Here is a 19361-nt window from a genome sequence, read left to right on the forward strand (position 1 = left end):
GGGCGGCAGCTAACCTGGTGGTTAGAGCGTTGGGCCAGTAACTGAAAGGTTGCTAGATCGAATCCCTGAGCTGACATGGTAAAATTCTGTCGTTCTGCCTCTATTCCTAGACCGTCATTGTAAATAAGAATTTGTTCTTAACTGCCTTGTAAAATAAAAACATCTAATTGACCATGCAGCGCCTTTAACTGTAAGCAGGAGCACAATCAGGGAACACCATTTCCCACAACTACCAGTTTACCTCCGGATGCATCGAAGCTGCAGTAAATTTGCGCCACTGATTTCTAGATCACATGAACAGGAAGAAAGCCTCGTGCTGATTTTACTTCGTCCAGTTCATTTGAAAGGAAGATTTGGTAAACAGCGCAGGTTCTGACAAGACAACAAATTATTGATTTGCAGGCCTTAATCTCGCGCCTTCACAGTATCCGCGTTCACGACACTCGAGCTCAATACAGTGAAATATTGCACGTAAGTACTGTATTGTTGTTACTATGTAGATTTCCTACCTGCAGCAAACAATGGTGCAAACCTAAATGCAACATTGTAACCGTGCTGCAAGAACTTTACAAACTCGATTGATCGTGATACATTGTTGGATTATTGGTTAATTCAGGCCTACCTAACCAGAGTATGCGCGTGCTATTTTCTACAGCAGCTCGACGAGCTGTGCAATAATTCGAGCGAATCAGTCCTAGATTGCAAATGGAAATAATAAACATAAAATTACTTGAACTTACATATTCGGTGGTCACGTGGACTACATCTGGATCAGCGTGAGGGAACCGTGTAACAATTTTTTTAGGTAGGAAAATGTCCAGTGGAAATGTTATAGATTTCTGTATATATCGACATCAGTTGTTTTGCATCATCTATCTATCTACCTGTAGTAAAGGGTTCATTGCGGAGGGATAGGGTTCAATCAATAACCATTTTGATGAGACCCCCTTTTGGAAGACAAGGATGCTTTGTTAGGCAAAGTGTTCTATCTGAAACATTTAACATCCTAAGAACCGTTTTTGGAAGAAAGGGTTCTTGGATGTTTTTTTGGAAGGCATGAAGGGTTCTACATAGAACCATCTATGTTTCCCAGCATGTAGGGAGATTTTCAGAATTGTTTGTTTTACTGTAAAATATGTTTTGCATGCAAAAACATATTTTACAGTAAAACAAACAATTCTGAAAATCTCCCTACATGATTGGCTAATACATTTTATGCTACACAAAGATAAATAACATACCGTTTTCTAAACTAATCCAATCTGTTGGTTTTATTGCACCCGTTACTTAGATGGTTGTTCCAGTTTAGATGATTGAGGTAGTCTCAGTATTCAGTTTTCCCTACCCTGGCAGTCATTCTGAATGCAGGTTGCAATTGATTAACAATTCCACTTACTGGATATGCTAACTCCGGCTGGATTCCAATAGGAATTACACATCACTTTGCAAACCCGCATAATGTGACCTGAAGGCCTGATGTGGCCTGTAAACCAGGAGATTCCTGACACCACTGTGTCAGAGTATAACTAGGCCACGGATAGAACAATAAGACAGATATTTCACCGGATGTATAAATGTGAAGCACCCGGTTGGCGTTTCCACTCACCGTCAAATATAGTAGCAAGAAGAAGCCAGGGGCCGGCAGTGATGGAACGAGAGGGATTTTGGCCGACATTCTGTTAATTTACTCATCGATTAAGCATTTGATCTCAATACAGTTTTCGGTCCCCAAAACTACAATCTGTTACGAACAGAGTGGACAAAGTTTTGTAGACTTTATCCTTTGCCGAAGTTGGGTTGTTTAGAAGGAGTTCAAAGGAAAATTGAGTTATTACACACATGCACTTTACAGAGTAGGCGTTCCCCAACGGAAATATGCAAATGCATGCTAGAATGCGCCAATAGGATTTCGCTAGCTCGTGCTTGACTCTGCCAATCTCCTTGCTTGTTCTGCCCACTATGGCTCATTTGTTCCCATTTGAAACGACAGGGTGTGGTTTATCTTGGTTAAGTTATACAAATCTTTGACTACGTCCTCAAAGAAAGGCCTGATGATAAATGTAATGTTTTGTCCTAAATAATACCATTTTAAAGGCTAGTAAAGCTGGTGGAATCATTCATAGACGGTTCTAGGAAGAACCTTTAGATTACAAAATGGTTATTGTTCTAGGTAGAACCATATACAGGGGGCTCTTTGAGGAACCGTACTTAGAGGGTTCTAGCTAGGGTTCTACCCAGCACTAAAAAGGGTTCCCCTATGGGGACAAACCGAAGAACCCTGTATGGTTCCACTTAGCACCTTTTTTCTAAGAGTGCATTATAGACTAGGTCACTGATTATCATTAATCTGCTAATTATTGTATAATGCATTGCACACAGTAACAAACAGACATAATAAAGCAGATTATCAGAGGTTACACTGCAATAGAACATATTCATGCACTTCGGAATGTAGATTTATTTTGATAACGTTGTGCATTGAAGTCTTACGAAAATATGGTATTCATTCAGTCATTGCATCATCTTTTTCCAGGATGCCCAAGTCAAAGGAAGTTCTGTCATCTACTTCTGGCAGTGCCAGTGCCAGTGACTCAGACAGTGAGACTGAGACCAAGGTAAACAGACACCCCCTGCTCCTGTGTTGTATCCAAAGCCACAAAGTAAAGACATTGTGTTTTCGTCAAAAGAACTGAAAAGGACACAAATATTTCAAAATGCTCAGATATACACTACCGTTCAAAAGTTTGGGTTCACTTACAAATGTCCTTGTTTTTGAAAGAAAAGCAAAAAAAAGAGTCAATTAAAATAGCATGAAATTGATCAGAAATACAGTGTAGACATTGTTAATGTTGTAAATGACTATTGTAGCTGGAAACGGCTGTTTTTTAATGGAATATCTACATAGGCTTACAGAGGCCCATTATCAGCAACCATCACTCCTGTGTTCCAATGGCACATTCTGTTAGCTAATCCAAAGGCTAGATGATCATTATAAAACCCTTTTGCAATTATGTTAGCACAGCTGAAAACTGTTGTTCTCATTAAAGAAGCACTAAAACTGGCATTCTTTAGGCTAGTTGAGTATCTGGAGTATCAGCATTTGTGGGTTCGATTACAGGCTCAAAATGGCCAGAAACAAAGTACTTTCTTCTGAAACTCGTCAGTCTATTCTTGTTCTGAGAAATGAAGGCTATTCCATGCGAGAAATTGCCACGAAACTGAAGATCTCGTACAACGCTGTGTACTACTCTCTTCACAGAACAGTGCAAACTGGCTCTAACCAGAATAGAAAGAGGTGTGGGAGGCCCCGGTGCACAACTGAGCAAGAGGACAAGTACATTAGAGTGTCTAGTTTGAGAAACAGACGCCTCACAAGTCCTCAACTGGCAGCTTCATTAAATAGTAACTGGAAAGCACTAGTCTCAACGTCAACAGCGAAGAGGCGACTCCGGGATGCTGGCCTTCTAGGCAGAGTTGCGAAGAAAAATCCATATCTCAGACTGGCCAATAAAAAATAAAAGATTAAGATGGGCAAAAGAACACAGACACTGGACAGAGGATCTCTGACTAGAAGGCCAGCGTCCCGGAGTCACCTCTTTACTGTTGACGTTAAGACTGGTGTTTTGCGGGTACTATTTAATGAAGCTGTTAGTTGAGGACTTGTAAGGCGTCTGTTTCTCAAACTAGACACTAATGTACTTGTCCTCTTGCACCGGGGCCTCTTGTAATCCTCTTTCTATTCTGGTTAGAGCTAGTTTGCGCTGTTCTGTGAAGAGAGTAGTACACAGCATTGTACGAGATCTTCAGTTTCGTGGCAATTTCTCACATGGAATAGCTTTCATTTCTCAGAACAAGAATAGACTGACGAGTTTCAGAAGAAAGTACTTTGTTTCTGGACATTTTGAGCCTGTAATCGAACCCACAAATGCTCATGCTCCAGATACTCAACTAGTCTAAAGAATGCCAGTTTTATTGCCTCTTTAATGAGAACAACTGTTTTCAGCTGTGCTAACATAATTGCAAAAGGGTTTTCTAATGATCAACTAGCCTTTTAAAATGATAAACTTGGATTAGCTAACACTGTGTCATTGGAACACAGGAGTGATGGTTGCTGATAATGGCCTCTACGCATATGTAGATATTCCATCAAAAATCAGCTGTTTCCAGCTACAATAGTCATTTACAACATTAACAATGTCTACACTGTATTTCTGATCAATTTGATGTTATTTTAATAGCAAAAAAAAATGTGCTTTTCTTTCAAGAACAAGGACATTTCTAAGTCACCCCATACTTTCAAACGGTAGTGTACGTAGATTCAAAGCTGTGTTTTTGTATAGCTGCATATGTTAGATTTTTTAAATTAATCCTTTATTTAACTAGGCAAGTCAGTTAAGAACAAATTCTTATTTACAATGCCGGCCAAACACGGACGACGCTGGGCCAATTGTGCGTCGCCCTATGTGACTCCCAATCACGGCCTGTTGTGATATAGCCTGGATTCAAACTAGGGTATCTGTAATGACGCCTCTCACACTGAGATGCAGTGCCTTATCCCGCTGCGCCACTCGGGAGCACAAAGCAGGTTGACGTTTATTGGGATGAGTCCTGTCCTTGAGGCAGAACTGAGCGATATCCGCTAGATGGGCCATCTGCAAAGTAAAAAAAAAAGGGCTATATTGTAAAAATTCATGAAAACAAAAATGTGCCTTTTGGTCATAATTTAAGGTTATGGTTAGGTGTTAGGGTGAGCAGTGTGGTTAGGGTTAAAGCTTGGGTAAAGTTTAAATTCAGATTTCATGACTTTGTGGCCTTGCCAGCTAGTGACCACTGCAGAGCTGCCTCCAGAACAAGATTCATGACAAAAAACGTTAACCTGCTACAGTTCGTATTATAATCAGAGGTTGCCTTTTGTACTCTCAGAAGAGAAAGTCAATTTTTATATGTGTCGAAATGAACCCCTGTTGTAGGCCAAGAAGAGAAAGCAAGCAGCACCAGAGAAACCAGCCGCTAAGAAACCGAAAGGGGGGGAGAGTTCCAAACCTGGTGGAACCTCCAAGGGAAGCGGCAACAAGGACAAGGATGACAACAAGTTTCAGGTAAGGAGATCCGAGCTCTGTGTTGCTGCTCGACCAGACTCCAGCACAGAAGGACACCGTGTCAGTCCATCCCCAGTACAAAAGATGCAACATTAGTTGCATGTCGATATCAGACCTTTTGCATACCATGGATGAAATTTGAGGTCAAAGCATGCTGGTATGAAAAATGACCCTAAAACACAAAAAATAGGCTTCTAGTTTGCACGTTGTGGTTTTTGACTCAACTGTCTGAAGTTGGAGCTGAGACAATTGGAGGACGGGCAAGGAGAAACATCTCTAGCTCTCCGCTCCGTCCGCCCCGTAGTCGCAGTACTATTTGTTAAGTTCATGTTTTAAGTATCCCTATATTTCTGTTATTACGGGGCTACCACTCTGTCAAGAGTGCGCCTGCGCGGGAAGGCTTGCTGTTGATGGACCTAGCCTGGTGTGCGATGGCTACCTTGTAGTGTGTTCATACGGTATAGTAAACTTTGTTAAACTGGAACCTTGTCGTTGTGTCATTTCGAGTTAACATTGGTAGCAGAGGATGTTGAATAACTACAATGCGCCACCTCGCTTCGACGAGAAGAGGTCGTACGAAAGTTGGGAAAATGAACTTGGAATCTGGACACGGGTTACTAATCTGGACGCGAAAAAGCAAGCACTTGCGGTGGTATTATCGCTCGAGGGAAGAGCGAGAGATACAGCACTGGAAATATCCGTTGAGGATTTGAACAAGGATGACGGTATGGGAACTTTGATCAGAGCACTGGATTCTGTATTTCTTAAAGAAGAGAAAGACCGTGCCTACGAGGCATATTCAAACTTTGACAGTGTTACGGGAGATATTTTGGTTGCAATGACGGACTACATCATGGATTTCGGACAGAGGTACAATAGGATGCGCAAGTACGACATGGTTCTCCCGGATGCAGTGTTAGCTTTCAAGTTGCTAGATACTGCCTGGCTAGATGGTAGAGAAAAACAGTTGGCTTTGACTGCTTGTACTGTGCTGACTTTTGCGTAAATGAGGTCGGCACTAAATAATAATGTTATTGATGTCTGTCGCGCCAATAACAGATGGAATGCAAGTGAGTAACGCAGCATATTACACTGAGCAGCAGAGAAAAGGGGGCCAACAAGTCACGTTCTCAAGACAACCAGAAGAGGGTGCCATTGCCCGGCACAAATCCACTGGACAAATATGGAAGGAGATCAAAATGTGCTATTTGTCAAAGTACTTACCATTGGGTTAAAGACTGTCCTCATAAAAATGAACAAGTTAAACTAACAGAGGAAAATGTGAACACAGAGATAGAGCAGTGTTTTCAAACGAATCTGCTTCTGATACTGAGATTTTTATAGTTGAATCCTTAGGATCTGCTGTGATTGATACTGCATGTACACGGACAGTGTGTGGTGCAAAATGGCTTGATAGCCATGTCAGTGAACTAAATATGAAAGAAGTACAAAATATGATTGACACACCAAGCAACAGCGCTTTGAAATTTGGAGATGGGAGAATCGTCCATTCTACCAAGAGAGTTAAGATACCAGCAAACATTGGTCAGACTAAGTGTCACATTGAAACAGAGGTGGTCCCTACAGATATCCCCTTACTATTAAGCAAAGCTTCCCTCAAGAAGGCAGGGGCTGTACTAGACATAAAAAATGACAAGGCAGTGATGTTTAAACAACCAGTGACTCTTGAACTTACTACCTCAGGCCACTATTGTGTGAACATTTTAGACAAAGACATCACAGAGAGTCCATGTAAAAATGAGATTCTAATGGACACAGAGCACATGGAGATTCTGACAGTCACAGAGAACATAAACACAAAAGAAAAACACAAAGTATTGTTAAAGCTTCACAAACAGTTTGGACATTCTACAGTTGACAGACTTCAGAAATTACTCAGCGGTTCAGGGAATAATGATGATGAGAGTATTTCCATTCTACAGCAGATATTTAACAGTTGTGAGACATGTCAAAAATACAGTAAACCTAAGCCCAAACCAGCTGTTGGTTAGCCACTGGCTTCCAAGTACAATGAAACAGTGGCTGTAGATCTACATGAGCTAGGACCAAGTGTGTGGTACCTTCACATAATCAACCACTTCACATGCTTCAGCGCTGGAAGCATTGTGAATACAAAGAAACCCAGTGACATCGTCAGGCACTTCATGCATTCCTGGGTAAGTGTGCATGGCCCGCCCCAGAAATTGTACAGTGACAATGGAGGAGAATTCAATAATAATGAAATAAGAGAAATGGCAGAGAACTTCAACATGGAAGTAAAGACAACTGCTGCATACAGTCCATGGAGCAATGGACTTCTGGAGAGACACAATCAAACACTCACAGAGATCATGTTGAAAGTGAAGCAAGGCAATGAATGTGACTGGAAAACAGCCATAGATTGGGCTTTGATGGCAAAAAACTCGCTGCACAATGTTCATGATTACAGCCCATACCAACTAGTGTTCGGGCAGAACCCTAATCTTCCCTCTGTACTGGTTGACAAGCCACCAGCACTAGAAGGGACCAGTGTGAGTGCATGGGTGGGACAGCACCTTTCAGCACTACATGCAGCGAGAAAAGCGTTCACTGAAGCAGAGTGCTCAGAAAGAATTCGCAGGGCTCTGCGTAAACAGCTATGACCCACCGATGAGAAGTACGAAACTGGAAACAAAGTGTACTACAAACAAGTTGACTGTCATTTGTGAGGCACAGAGGCACCATGGTCAGGGTGCATCACTCAAGATTGCGGAAAGTAAATGATCAACAAGATAGAGGGGCTGTTGCTGAGAATCAGTCTCCTAATGAAAAGGACACAGTAACAGACACAAACCTACCAGATGACGCATCCAATGATATGGACACTGAAACTGACACAGGAAATTGAGCAGAGACCTTCAACCATGCCACAGATAATACTGTTGAGCGTTCAAATGAGGAAACCATTCAATAACAGCCACATGTGTTAACCTGTTAGGGCTAGGGGGCAGTATTTGCACGGCTGGATAAAAAAATGTACCCGATTTAATCTGGTTACTAATCCTACCCAGTAACTAGAATATGCATATACTTATTATATATGGATAGAAAACACTCTAAAGTTTCTAAAACTGTTTGAATGGTGTCTGTGAGTATAACAGAACTCATTTGGCAGGCAAAACCCTGAGACATTTTCTGACAGGAAGTGGATACCTGATGTGTTGTATTACCTTTAAACCTATGCCATTGAAAAACACAGGGGCTGAGGAATATTTTGGCACTTCCTATTGCTTCCACTAGATGTCACCAGCCTTTACAAAGTGTTTTGAGTCTTCTGGAGGGAGATCTGACCGAACAAGAGCCATGGAACGATGATGGCCCATTAGACACCTGGCGCGCGAGTTCATGTTGGGTACCCTCGTTCCAATACGTTATAAAAGAGTATGCATTCGTCCACCTTGAATATTATTCATGTTCTGGTTAAAAAAGGCCCTAATGATTTATGCTATACAACGTTTGACATGTTTGAACGAACGTAAATATATTTTTTCCCCTCGTTCATGAAGTGAAGTCCGGCGGGCTTAGATCATGTGCTAACAAGACGGAGATTTTTGGACATAAATGATGAGCTTTTTTGAACAAAACTACATTCGTTATGGACCTGTGATACCTGGAAGTGACATCTGATGAAGAGAATCAAAGGTAATGGATTATTTACATAGTATTTTCGATTTTAGATCTCCCCAACATGACGACTAGTCTGATTCGCAACGCGTATTTTTCTGGGCGCAGTGCTCAGATTATTGCAAAGTGTGATTTCCCAGTAAGATTATTTTTAAATCTGGCAAGTTGATTGCGTTCAAGAGATGTAAATCTATAATTCTTTAAATGACAATATAATATTTTACCAATGTTTTCTAATTTTAATTATTTAATTTGTGATGCTGACTTGACTGCCGGTTATTGGAGGGAAACGATTTCCTCAACATCAATGCCATAGTAAAACGCTGTTTTTGGATATAAATATGAACTTGATAGAACTAAAAATGCATGCATTGTCTAACATAATGTCCTAGGAGTGTCATCTGATGGAGATTGTAAAAGGTTAGTGCATCATTTTAGCTGGTTTTATGGTTTTGGTGACCCTGTCTTTGAATTGACAAAACATTACACACAACTCTTGTAAATGTACTGTCCTAACATACTCTAAATTTATGCTTTCGCCGTAAAACCTTTTTGAAATCGTAAAACGTGGTTAGATTAAGGAGATGTTTATCTTTCAAAGGGTGTAAAATAGTTGTATGTTTGAAAAATTTGAATTTTGACATTTATTTGGATTCAAATTTGCCGCTCTTGAAATGCACCTGCTGTTGATGGAGTGCACCACGGGTGGGACGCAGCCCATAGAGGTTAAGACAACATGGTTGTTTGTTCTAATCAGAAAACTGGACAAGCTGTTAAATACATGGACAGAGAAAGTGGTATTCCACATACAGCAACCGTCATTGGACGAGCAGGAAAAGCAAAAGGAAAACACCAGAACTGGTACAACTTGCAGTACTCTGAACCAGCTACACTTTCTGGTACAACAGGGTCAGCTGACCTGTCACTTGTAGATCATCTCAGAATTGAACCAATGGAAAATCGAGAAAAATAGAATGACATTCAAAATGATGATGTACTTGAAACAAAGGACGTGTCATTTGACTCAGCTAAGCTAGATGAGCTCAGTAATTGGAGGAAAAATTTAGTGTTTGAGGAAGTCAAAGACATTGGCCAAAAATGTGTCTCAACAAGGTGGGTGTGTACCCTTAAAGAATCCTTAACTGGAATAGTGCCTAAAGCAAATCTAGAGGTTTTGAGGAGCTGGCTGCTAAAGAACTCCCAAAAGACTCACTGACATACGCCTCAGAGTCACTCAGATTGCTGATGACAGTGATCTGCCAGAAAAAATGGAAACTTAATTCCAGAGACAGTCGACCTGATGGTTGTAACTGTGCATCTAACACAAAACAACTTGTCATCTAACACAAAACACGCCACTGTACAAACCATTCATGAGGCAAAGTTGTTCGTCAACTGAAATCACAACAAGTGACTTTAAAGTTTCATCATGTTGGAAAAGATGACTCTTTGAAACTAGTTGTGTGCCTCCATGTGTAAGGTTCCCTAGGGAAGCATCACTGAAGACAACTAGTTTCAAAGAGTCATCTTTTCCAACATGATGAAACTTTAAAGTCACTTGTTGTGATTTCAGTTGACGAACAACTTTGCCTCATGAATGGTTTGTACAGTGGCGTGTTTTGGGTTAGATGCAAAGTTGCAACCATCAGGTCTACTCTGTCAAGCAACCCATAGAATTTGTCCTATCATAGACAACAAATCTGCATTTTTGCAGGGAACAGAGCTGTCAAGGGACATTCATATCCGACCTCCGCATGAAGCTAAGAGCGAAGGAACACTGTGGAAACTAAAAGTGTGTGTATGGCCTGGCAGATGCATCACTCTACTGGTACAACAAAGTCAAAGCAACAATGCTGAATACAGGTGGAAAAATGTCACAAGTGGATCCTGAAGTCTTCTATTGGCTTGATCAAGACTGCAATGTGACTGGAGTACTTGCCTGTCATGTTGATGACTTTATCTGGGGTGGCTCACAGACCTTTGCTACAACTGTGATTCCAAACCTCAAAGCTGTTTTCCAGGTAGGCCGTGAGGAGCATGATCATTTTTGTTATGTTGGCATAGAGTTTATTACAGTTGATGGGACAATACTGATGCAACAGGAGAGCTATATCAAGAATCTTCAACCCATCCACATGGATTCTTCAAGAGCCGTACAAAGGAATTCCCCTCTGTGGAATTGAAGCTGATCAATTGAGGTCAAAGATAGGACAAATTTGATGGGTTGCTAGACAGAGTAGACCTGATGGTTGCAACTTAGCATCTAACACAAAACCTGCCACTGTACAAACCATTCATCAAATGTATTTATATAGCCCTTCTTACATCAGCTGATATCACAAAGTGCTGTAGAGAAACCCAGCCTAAAACCCCAAACAGCAAGCAATGCAGGTGTAGAAGCACGGTGGCTAGGAAAAACTCCCTAGAAAGGCCAAAACCTAGGAAGAAACCTAGAGAGGAACCAGGCTATGAGGGGTGGCCAGTCCTCTTCTGGCTGTGCCGGGTGGAGATTATAACAGCACATGGCCTAGATGTTCAAATGTTCATAAATGACCAGCATTGTCAAATAATAATAATCATAGTAGTTGTCGAGGGTGCAACAAGTCAGTAACACAAGAGTAAGTGTCAGTTGGCTTTTTCATAGCCGATCTTTGAGAGTATCTCTACCGCTCCTGCTGTCTCTAGAGAGTTGAAAACAGCAGGTCTGGGACAGGTAGCACGTCCAGTGAATAGGTCAGGGTTCTAGCAGGTCTGGGACAACAGGTCTGGAACAGGTAGCACGTCCGGTGAACAGGTCAGGGTTCCATAGCTGCAGGCAGAACAGTTGGAACTGGAGCAGCAGCACGGCCAGGTGAACTGGGGACAGCAAGGAGTCATCAAGCCAGGTAGTCCTGAGGCATGGTCCTAGGGCTCAGGTCCTCCGTGAGAGAGAGAAAGAAAGAAAGAAAGAAAGAAAGAAAGAAAGAAAGAAAGAAAGAAAGAAAGAGAAAAGAAAGAGAGCATATTTAAATTCACACAGGACACCGGAAAAGACAAGAGAAATACTCCAGATGTGACAGACTGACCCTAGCCCCCCGACACATAAACTACTGCAGCATAAATACTGGAGGCTGAGACAGGAGGGGTCAGCAGACACTGTGGCCCCATCCGATGAAACCCCCGGACAGGGCCAAACAGGTAGGATATAACCCCACCCACTTTGCCAAAGCACAGCCTCCACACCACTGGAGGGATATCTCCAACCACCAACATACCATCCCGGGACAAGGCCGAGTATAGCCCACAAAGATCTCCGCCACGGCACAGCCCCACGGGGGGCGCCAACCCAGACAGGAAGACCACGTCAGTGACTCAACCCACTCAAGTGACGCACCCCTCCCAGGGACGGCATGGAAGAACACCAGTAAGCCAGTGACTCAGCCCCCGTAATAGGGGTAGAGGCAGAGAATCCCAGTGGAAAGAGGGGAAACCGGCCAGGCAGAGACAGCAAGGGCGGTTCGTTGCTCCAGCCTTTCCGTTCACCTTCACACCCCTGGGCCAGACTACACTTAATCATAGGACCTACTGAAGAGATATGTCTTCAGTAAAGACTTAAAGTATGAGACTGAGTCTGCGTCTCTCACATGAGTAGGCAGACTATTCCATAAAAATGGATCTCTATAGGTGAAAGCCCTGCCTCCAGCTGTTTGCTTAGAAATTCTAGGAACAATTAGGAGGCCCGCGTCTTGTGACCGTAGCGTACGTGTAGGTATGTACGGCAGGACCAAATCGGAAAGATAGGTAGGAGCAAGCCCATGTAATGCTTTGTAGGTTAGCAGTAAAACCTTGAAATCAGCCCTTGCCTTAACAGGAAGCCAGTGTAGGGAGGCTAGCACTGGAGTAATATGATCAAATTTTTTGGTTCTAGTCAGGATTCTAGCAGCCTTATTTAGCACTAACTGAAGTTGATTTAGTGCTTTATCCGGGTAGCCGGAAAGTAGAGCATTGCAGTAGTCCAACCTAGAAGTAACAAAGGCATGGATTAATTTTTCTGCGTCATTTTTGGACAGAAAGTTTCTGATTTTTGCAATGTTTCGTAGATGGAAAAAAGCTGTCCTTGAAACAGTCTTGATATGTTCTTCAAAAGAGAGATCAGGGTCCAGAGTAACGCCGAGGTCCTTCAGTTTTATTTGAGACGACTGTACAACCATCCAGATTAATTGTCAGATTCAACAGAAGATCTCTTTTTTTCTTGGGACCTAGAACAAGCATCTCTGTTTTGTCCGAGTTTAAGAGTAGAAAGTTTGCAGCCATCCACTTCCTTATGTCTGAGAGACAGGCTTCTAGCGAGGGCAATTTTGGGGCTTCACCATGTTTCATTGAAATGTACAGCTGTGTGTCATCCGCATAGCAGTGAAATTTAACATTATGTTTTCGAATGACATTCCCAAGAGGTAAAATATATAGTGAAAACAATAGTGGTCCTAAAACGGAACCTTGAGGAACACCGAAATTTACAGTTGATTTGACAGAGGACAAACCATTCACAGAGACAAACTGATATCTTTCCGACAGATAAGACCTAAACCAGGCCAGAACTTGTCCATGTAGACCAATTTGGGTTTCCAATCTCTCCAAAAGAATGTGCTAATCGATGGTATCAAAAGCAGCACTAAGATCTAGGAGCACGAGGACAGACGCAGAACCTCGGTCTGACGTCATTAAAAGGTCATTTACCACCTTCACAAGTGCAGTCTCAGTGCTATGATGGGGTCTAAAACCAGACTGAAGCGTTTCGTGTACATTGTTTGTCTTCAGGAAGGCAGTGAGTTGCTGCGCAACAGCTTTTTCAATTTTTTTTGAGAGGAATGGAAGATTCGATATAGGCCGATTAGTTTTTTATAATTTCTGGGTCAAGATTTGGCTTTTTCAAGAGAGGCTTTATTACTGCCACTTTTAGTGAGTTTGGTACACATCTGGTGGATAGAGAGCCGTTTATTATGTTCAACATAGGAGGGCCAAGCACAGAAAGCAGCTCTTTCAGTAGTTTATTTGGAATAGGGTCCGGTATGCAGCTTGAAGGTTTAGAGGCCATGATTATTTTCATCATTGTGTCAAGAGATATAGTACTAAAACACTTTAGTGTCTCCCTTGATCCTAGGTCCTGGCAGGGTTGTGCAGACTCGGGACAACGGAGCTTTGGAGGAATACGCAGATTTAAAGAGGAGTCCGTAATTTGCTTTCTAATGATCATGATCTTTTCCTCAAAGAAGTTCATGAATTCATCACTGCTGAAGTGAGAGCCATCCTCTCCTGGGGAATGCTGCTTTTTAGTTAGCTTTGCGACAGTATCAAAAAGAAATTTCGGATTGTTCTTATTTTCCTCAATTATGTTGGAAAAATAGGATGATCGAGCAGCAGTGAGGGCTCTTCGATACTGCACGGTACTGTCTTTCCAAGCTAGTCGGAAGACTTCCAGTTTGGTGTGGCGCCATTTCCGTTCCAATTTTCTGCAAGCTTGCTTCAGAGCTCGTGTATTTTCTGTATACCAGGGAGCTAGTTTCTTATGACAAATGTTTTTAGGGGTGCAACTGCATCTAGGGTATTGCACAAGGTTAAATTGAGTTCCTCGGTTAGGTGGTTAACTGATTTTTGTCCTCTGATGTCCTTGGGTAGGCAGAGGGAGTCTGGAAGGGCATCAAGGAATCTTTGGGTTGTCTGAGAATTTATAGCACGACTTTTAATACTTCTTGGTTGGGGTCTGAGCAGATTATTTGTTGCGATTGCGAACGTAATAAAATGCTAGTCCGATAGTCCAGGATTATGAGGAAAAACATTAAGATCCACAACATTTATTCCATGGGACAAAACTAGGTCCAGAGTATGACTGTGGCAGTGAGTAGGTCCAGAGACATGTTGGACAAAACCCACTGAGCCGATGATGGCTCTGAAAGCCTTTTGGAGTGGGTCTGTGGACTTTTCCATGTGAATATTAAAGTCACCAAAAATTTGAATATTATCTGCGATGACTACAAGGTCCGATAGGAATTCAGGGAACTCCGTGAGGAACGCTGCATATGGCCCAGGAGGCCTGTTAACAGTAGCTATAAAAAGTGAGTGAGTAGGCTGCATAGATTTCATGACTAGAAGCTCAAAAGACGAAAACGTCGTTGTTGTTTTTTTGGGGGTAAATTTAAATTTGCTATCATAAATGTTAGCAACACTTCCGCCTTTGCGGGATGCGCGGGGGATATGGTCACTAGTGTAACCAGGGGGTGAGGCCTCATTTAACACAGTAAATTCATCAGGCTTAAGCCATGTTTCAGTCAGGCCAATCACATCAAGATCATGATCAGTGATTAGTTCATTGACTATAACTGCCTTTGAAGTGAGGGATCTAACATTAAGTAGTCCTATTTTGAGATGTGAGGTATCACAATCTCTTTCAATAATGGCAGGAATGGAGGAGGTCTTTATACTAGTGAGATTGCTAAAGCGAACACCGCCATCTTTAATTTTGCCCAACCTAGATCAAGGCACAGACACAGTCTCAATGGGGAAAGCTGAGCTGACTACGCTGACTGTGCTAGTGGCAGACTCCACTAAACTGGCAGGCTGGCTAACAGCCTGCTGCCTGGCCTGCAGCCTATTTCATTGTGGAGCTAGAGGAGTTAGAGGCAAACAAAGTTGTTCGTCAACTGAAATCACAACAAGTGACTTTAAAGTTTCAGCATGTTGGAAAAGATGACTCTTTGAAACTAGTTGTCTTTTCCTATGGGTACAGCTGAAGAACTCTTTTGGAACCTTTTTTTCCTAAGAGTGTAGCCCAGGGCTGGGGCGGTCATGAAATTTTGTCAGCCGGTGATTTGTCATTCAAATAACTGCCCGTCTCACGGCAGTTGACCGTTAACTAACATAAACATGTTTAGCTTCTCCGGCTTCCACGCATAGCCTACGAGCCACCGATGCAAACCTTTTGGAACATCAAGCCTACATCAATTAAAAAAAACAAGTCTAATAGATCCATGTAATATAGCCTACACCATCACAGTAAATCCAATCTTTATTTTAGGCAGGGATAAAGAAACTTTATGATATGAAAAAAATGTAGCCTAATTTAGAAGAACAGAATAGCATATTCTTGAGTTGTCATTTATGTTAGGTCCTGATCTGGCCATGCTGTGGGCTACACTAGTTCATTTAGCAGACACGATTTGCTTATAATTCCTGTGGCATTACTTTATATTTTATAATAAGAAAAATACAATGAACATAGCTGAATAAAATAGAAAGGATATTTCCCCCCCCCCAAATGATTTCTGAGGGAGTGTGCGCACGTGGCTATTCTGTGTTGAGCGGTTAACAAACAGGTGCTTCATTGTGCTCATATGTGCTTAATTTAGTTTTTTTTATGAAACTTTTGTTGTGATACAAACGTTAGGCTATATGTTTGGATTTGTAATACATTCCAAGGCTGCATGATGCAACAAATTTATGATAAAAAAAAAAAGGTTTCAGGAAAGGGAACTGCTCTGCTCTGTTTCTTGTGCAGGCTGCACACACTTCGTCAGTCCCATTCACAATTTGGCAAGCACTTGATAATATTCACACGCAATTTTCTCAATTGAATCTGGTCTTTACATAACAATCTGGTCTTTACGGGCTCCTGAGTTGCGCAGCGGTCTAAGGCACTGCATCTTAGTGCTTGAGATGACACTTCAGACACCCTGGTTCAAATCCAGGCTGTATAACAACTGGCTGTGATTGGGAGTCCCATAGGGCGGTGCACAATTGGCCCAGCTTCGTCCGGGTTAGGCCGGTGTAGGCCGTCATTGTAAATAAGAATTTGTTCTTAACTGACTTGCCTAGTTAAATAAAGGTTAAATAAAATATTTACAAAATAATAATATATGGAACAAATGCGTGCCGCCCTATGGGATTCCCAATCACGGCCAGGTGTTATACAGCCTGGATTTGAACCAGGTATGGCAGTGACACCTCTTGTACTGCAGACACCTCTTGAGGTGCAGTGTCTTTGGCCACTGCGCCACTCGGGAGCCCAATACACAGTATGTGTGGAATTATTTTTTAGTTAGAATTGCCCACAAAAAAAATATGTCCATAACCTGCACTCGCATAGCGAATGTAATTTTTTTAATATGCCTAATAGGCTACACTGTTTGTAAAGCAGATTAATGTGCTTAATTTGTACGAATTTAGCAATAAATAAAGCAGCACGAGAAAGCTGGGATATGCTTTTATTAAATAGTGGCCTGTCGGAACTCTGTTTTCAAACTGGATTGCGCAATGACAGGGTTTATAAGAACACATGTTTCACTAGGCTCTGTAGGCTATGGGCTCTCCAACCATGTTCCAGGGGTCCTAGGCCTATAGGATACGTTTAGAGTTACTTGGCCACTTCAGTTGTGATACAAAACATCTAGGCCTATGGTCTAGGCTACATGATGAATGAGACTGATTTTCTTTTTTTTAAAGTCGCCCCCCCAAAAATTGCGCTGTGCATCAATCACAAGTGATAATATTCTCACCATTAAGACAATTCTCAATTTAATCCTGTCTTTACATATACCAAATAATATCTGTGAAGTTAGTTTTGATTTAGAATGGACCATTGTCATGCACTTGTTGGAACAGGGGCAGGGGGGAAAAAAATACATGTCACCCTTATGCACTTCAATAACAAATGGAGGATGCTTTTCTCAGCCAGGTAGGCTACTCCGGTTGTAAAGTGCTTAGCATATGGAAAGTTGAGAAATAAATATTGTCCTGTCCTATCGAAAGCTGATGGCACCCTCTTTTTAATAGAGGCCAGCAAAACTCTTTTGTCACTCAATTGCATGGCATAGCCTTATAGATATGTTGCACAACAGGACCATTGCATCAACCAGCTATGAGGAGCTGGCTCTACCTGCGCCACAGGTGATCCTATTCCGCTCCAACTTTGAAAGCCAAGGCTCTCATGAAGAGTTTGATAGGATTTTCCGGTCGCATTTGCATTGATGCCAGAGTGATTACAGGGACAATGGATTGCTGAGTACCAGGCCATTAGCAACTGGCCGTTAGCACGTTTGGTATTCTACTAATGACCATCAGAGGCATCCGAGCGAGTTCTACGGTGTCACAACGGTCACATGGAATTTGACTGAGGTCGTGACTCCTGACTGCCAATGTGGCGGTAATACGGACACCTTGTAGGCTATCGTTCCTGCTGAGACAGTCTTCTGCCAATATCATTATTAGGTCAATAAGAAAAGAGTGCATTTGCCTATGATTTTAGGAGTGTGGGTGTTGCGCGCATGGGGGCTGGTGGGGGCCGCCGTTGCGCTGATACTCGTAAAAATGGTTCAAAGTTGGAAGGTCTGCGATATGGTTGTCTTCACGTGCATCTTTGTTTTTAATTTCAGATTGGGAAGATGAGGTATGTGAGTGTTCGTGAATTCAAAGGGAAGTGTCTGATTGACATCCGTGAGTACTGGATGGACCAGGAGGGAGAGATGAAGCCGGGCAGGAAAGGTAAGTAAGATCTGTCACAGCAGGACCCTGGCCCCTGAGCCCACCGTCATGCTGTCACTCTGCAAACACACATATGGATTTGGAATGATGAATCATTGTTTGAAATAGTTTTATCGTTGTTTCGGTGCTTCAAAGAATGAGTTAAAACTGTTTTATTAATGATTTATCAGCTCCATAAGCCCTTTACAAACATTTTAAAAGGATAACAAATGTTAAGTGTAATCATAATTTCTATGTGTATTTTTCCACCTCTATACCGAGACACACTGCACACAGTGGTACCCAGATGTCATGTTTGACATTAAGCCCAGTGATGCTACTTTTCTGGATTCATTAACTGAACCTAGGTCAGTTTACTTTCCTCTGTCCAACTTTCCTCTGTTCCGTGCCCAGGTATCTCACTAAACCCAGAGCAGTGGAACCAGCTGAAGGATCAAATCTCTGAGATAGACGACGCTGTGAAGGCGATATAAGAGGGAGGCCTCTGGCTGCCTGGGATTTACCATCCACAACCATACATTCTGTTTTTGTTGTTAACTTTCCCACCATTTTTTATATTGTTATTGAAACATTTTTAAAGGAAGAGACCCACATTTTTTAAGTGACCGACCAAGACAACATTGTGTATATTTTAAGCTTTAAGTTTCTGTTTACTTCTTCTTGTGCTGTGTTTGAAAACCCAATGTATGTTATGCTTGTTGAGTGCTTCAGATGTAGCCGTATGTGTGTGTTTGTCTTATTGGGTTTGCTATAATAAGTAATCAATAAAAGCCATTTAAAGGGACAACATTTTGTTGAAATGTTTTTATTATTACAGTAGTTTGTATCACTTCTGTATGTCAGCTTGTAAATGAGGATGTTTGACTGTTATCCAGATATATCTCGATTTCATCATATCTATTAAAAGCATATTTACAAGAGAATGGTATAAATACAGATAAAATAAGAACCAAGAGCCAATATAACATGAATTGGCAGACTCATAGAGGTCCTTCCTGCTCATCTGCATGTGACCACCAAGTGGCACCAAATCCAACAGAATCTATTGTGCTCGTAGGTCGGTAGGAGTCTCTCCCCGGTCGTCAG

General features: G+C 41.9%; 1 protein-coding gene across 1 annotated transcript; it reads left to right on the forward strand.

The window, feature by feature from the left end:
* The first annotated feature begins 401 nt into the window (after positions 1-401).
* Positions 402-19059, forward strand: tcp4 (Activated RNA polymerase II transcriptional coactivator p15). The gene is made up of 5 exons (NM_001141005.2): positions 402-471; positions 2534-2615; positions 4971-5099; positions 18167-18275; positions 18669-19059. Exons 2-5 carry the CDS (start codon positions 2535-2537, stop codon positions 18746-18748), a joined length of 399 nt encoding a protein of 132 aa, NP_001134477.1. The 5' UTR covers positions 402-471; position 2534; the 3' UTR covers positions 18749-19059.
* Positions 19060-19361: the final 302 nt, after the last annotated feature.

Source organism: Salmo salar, chromosome 01 (genome assembly GCF_965601325.2).
Source record: "Salmo salar chromosome 01, fSalSal1, whole genome shotgun sequence".
Taxonomy (NCBI): Eukaryota; Metazoa; Chordata; class Actinopteri; order Salmoniformes; family Salmonidae; genus Salmo; species Salmo salar.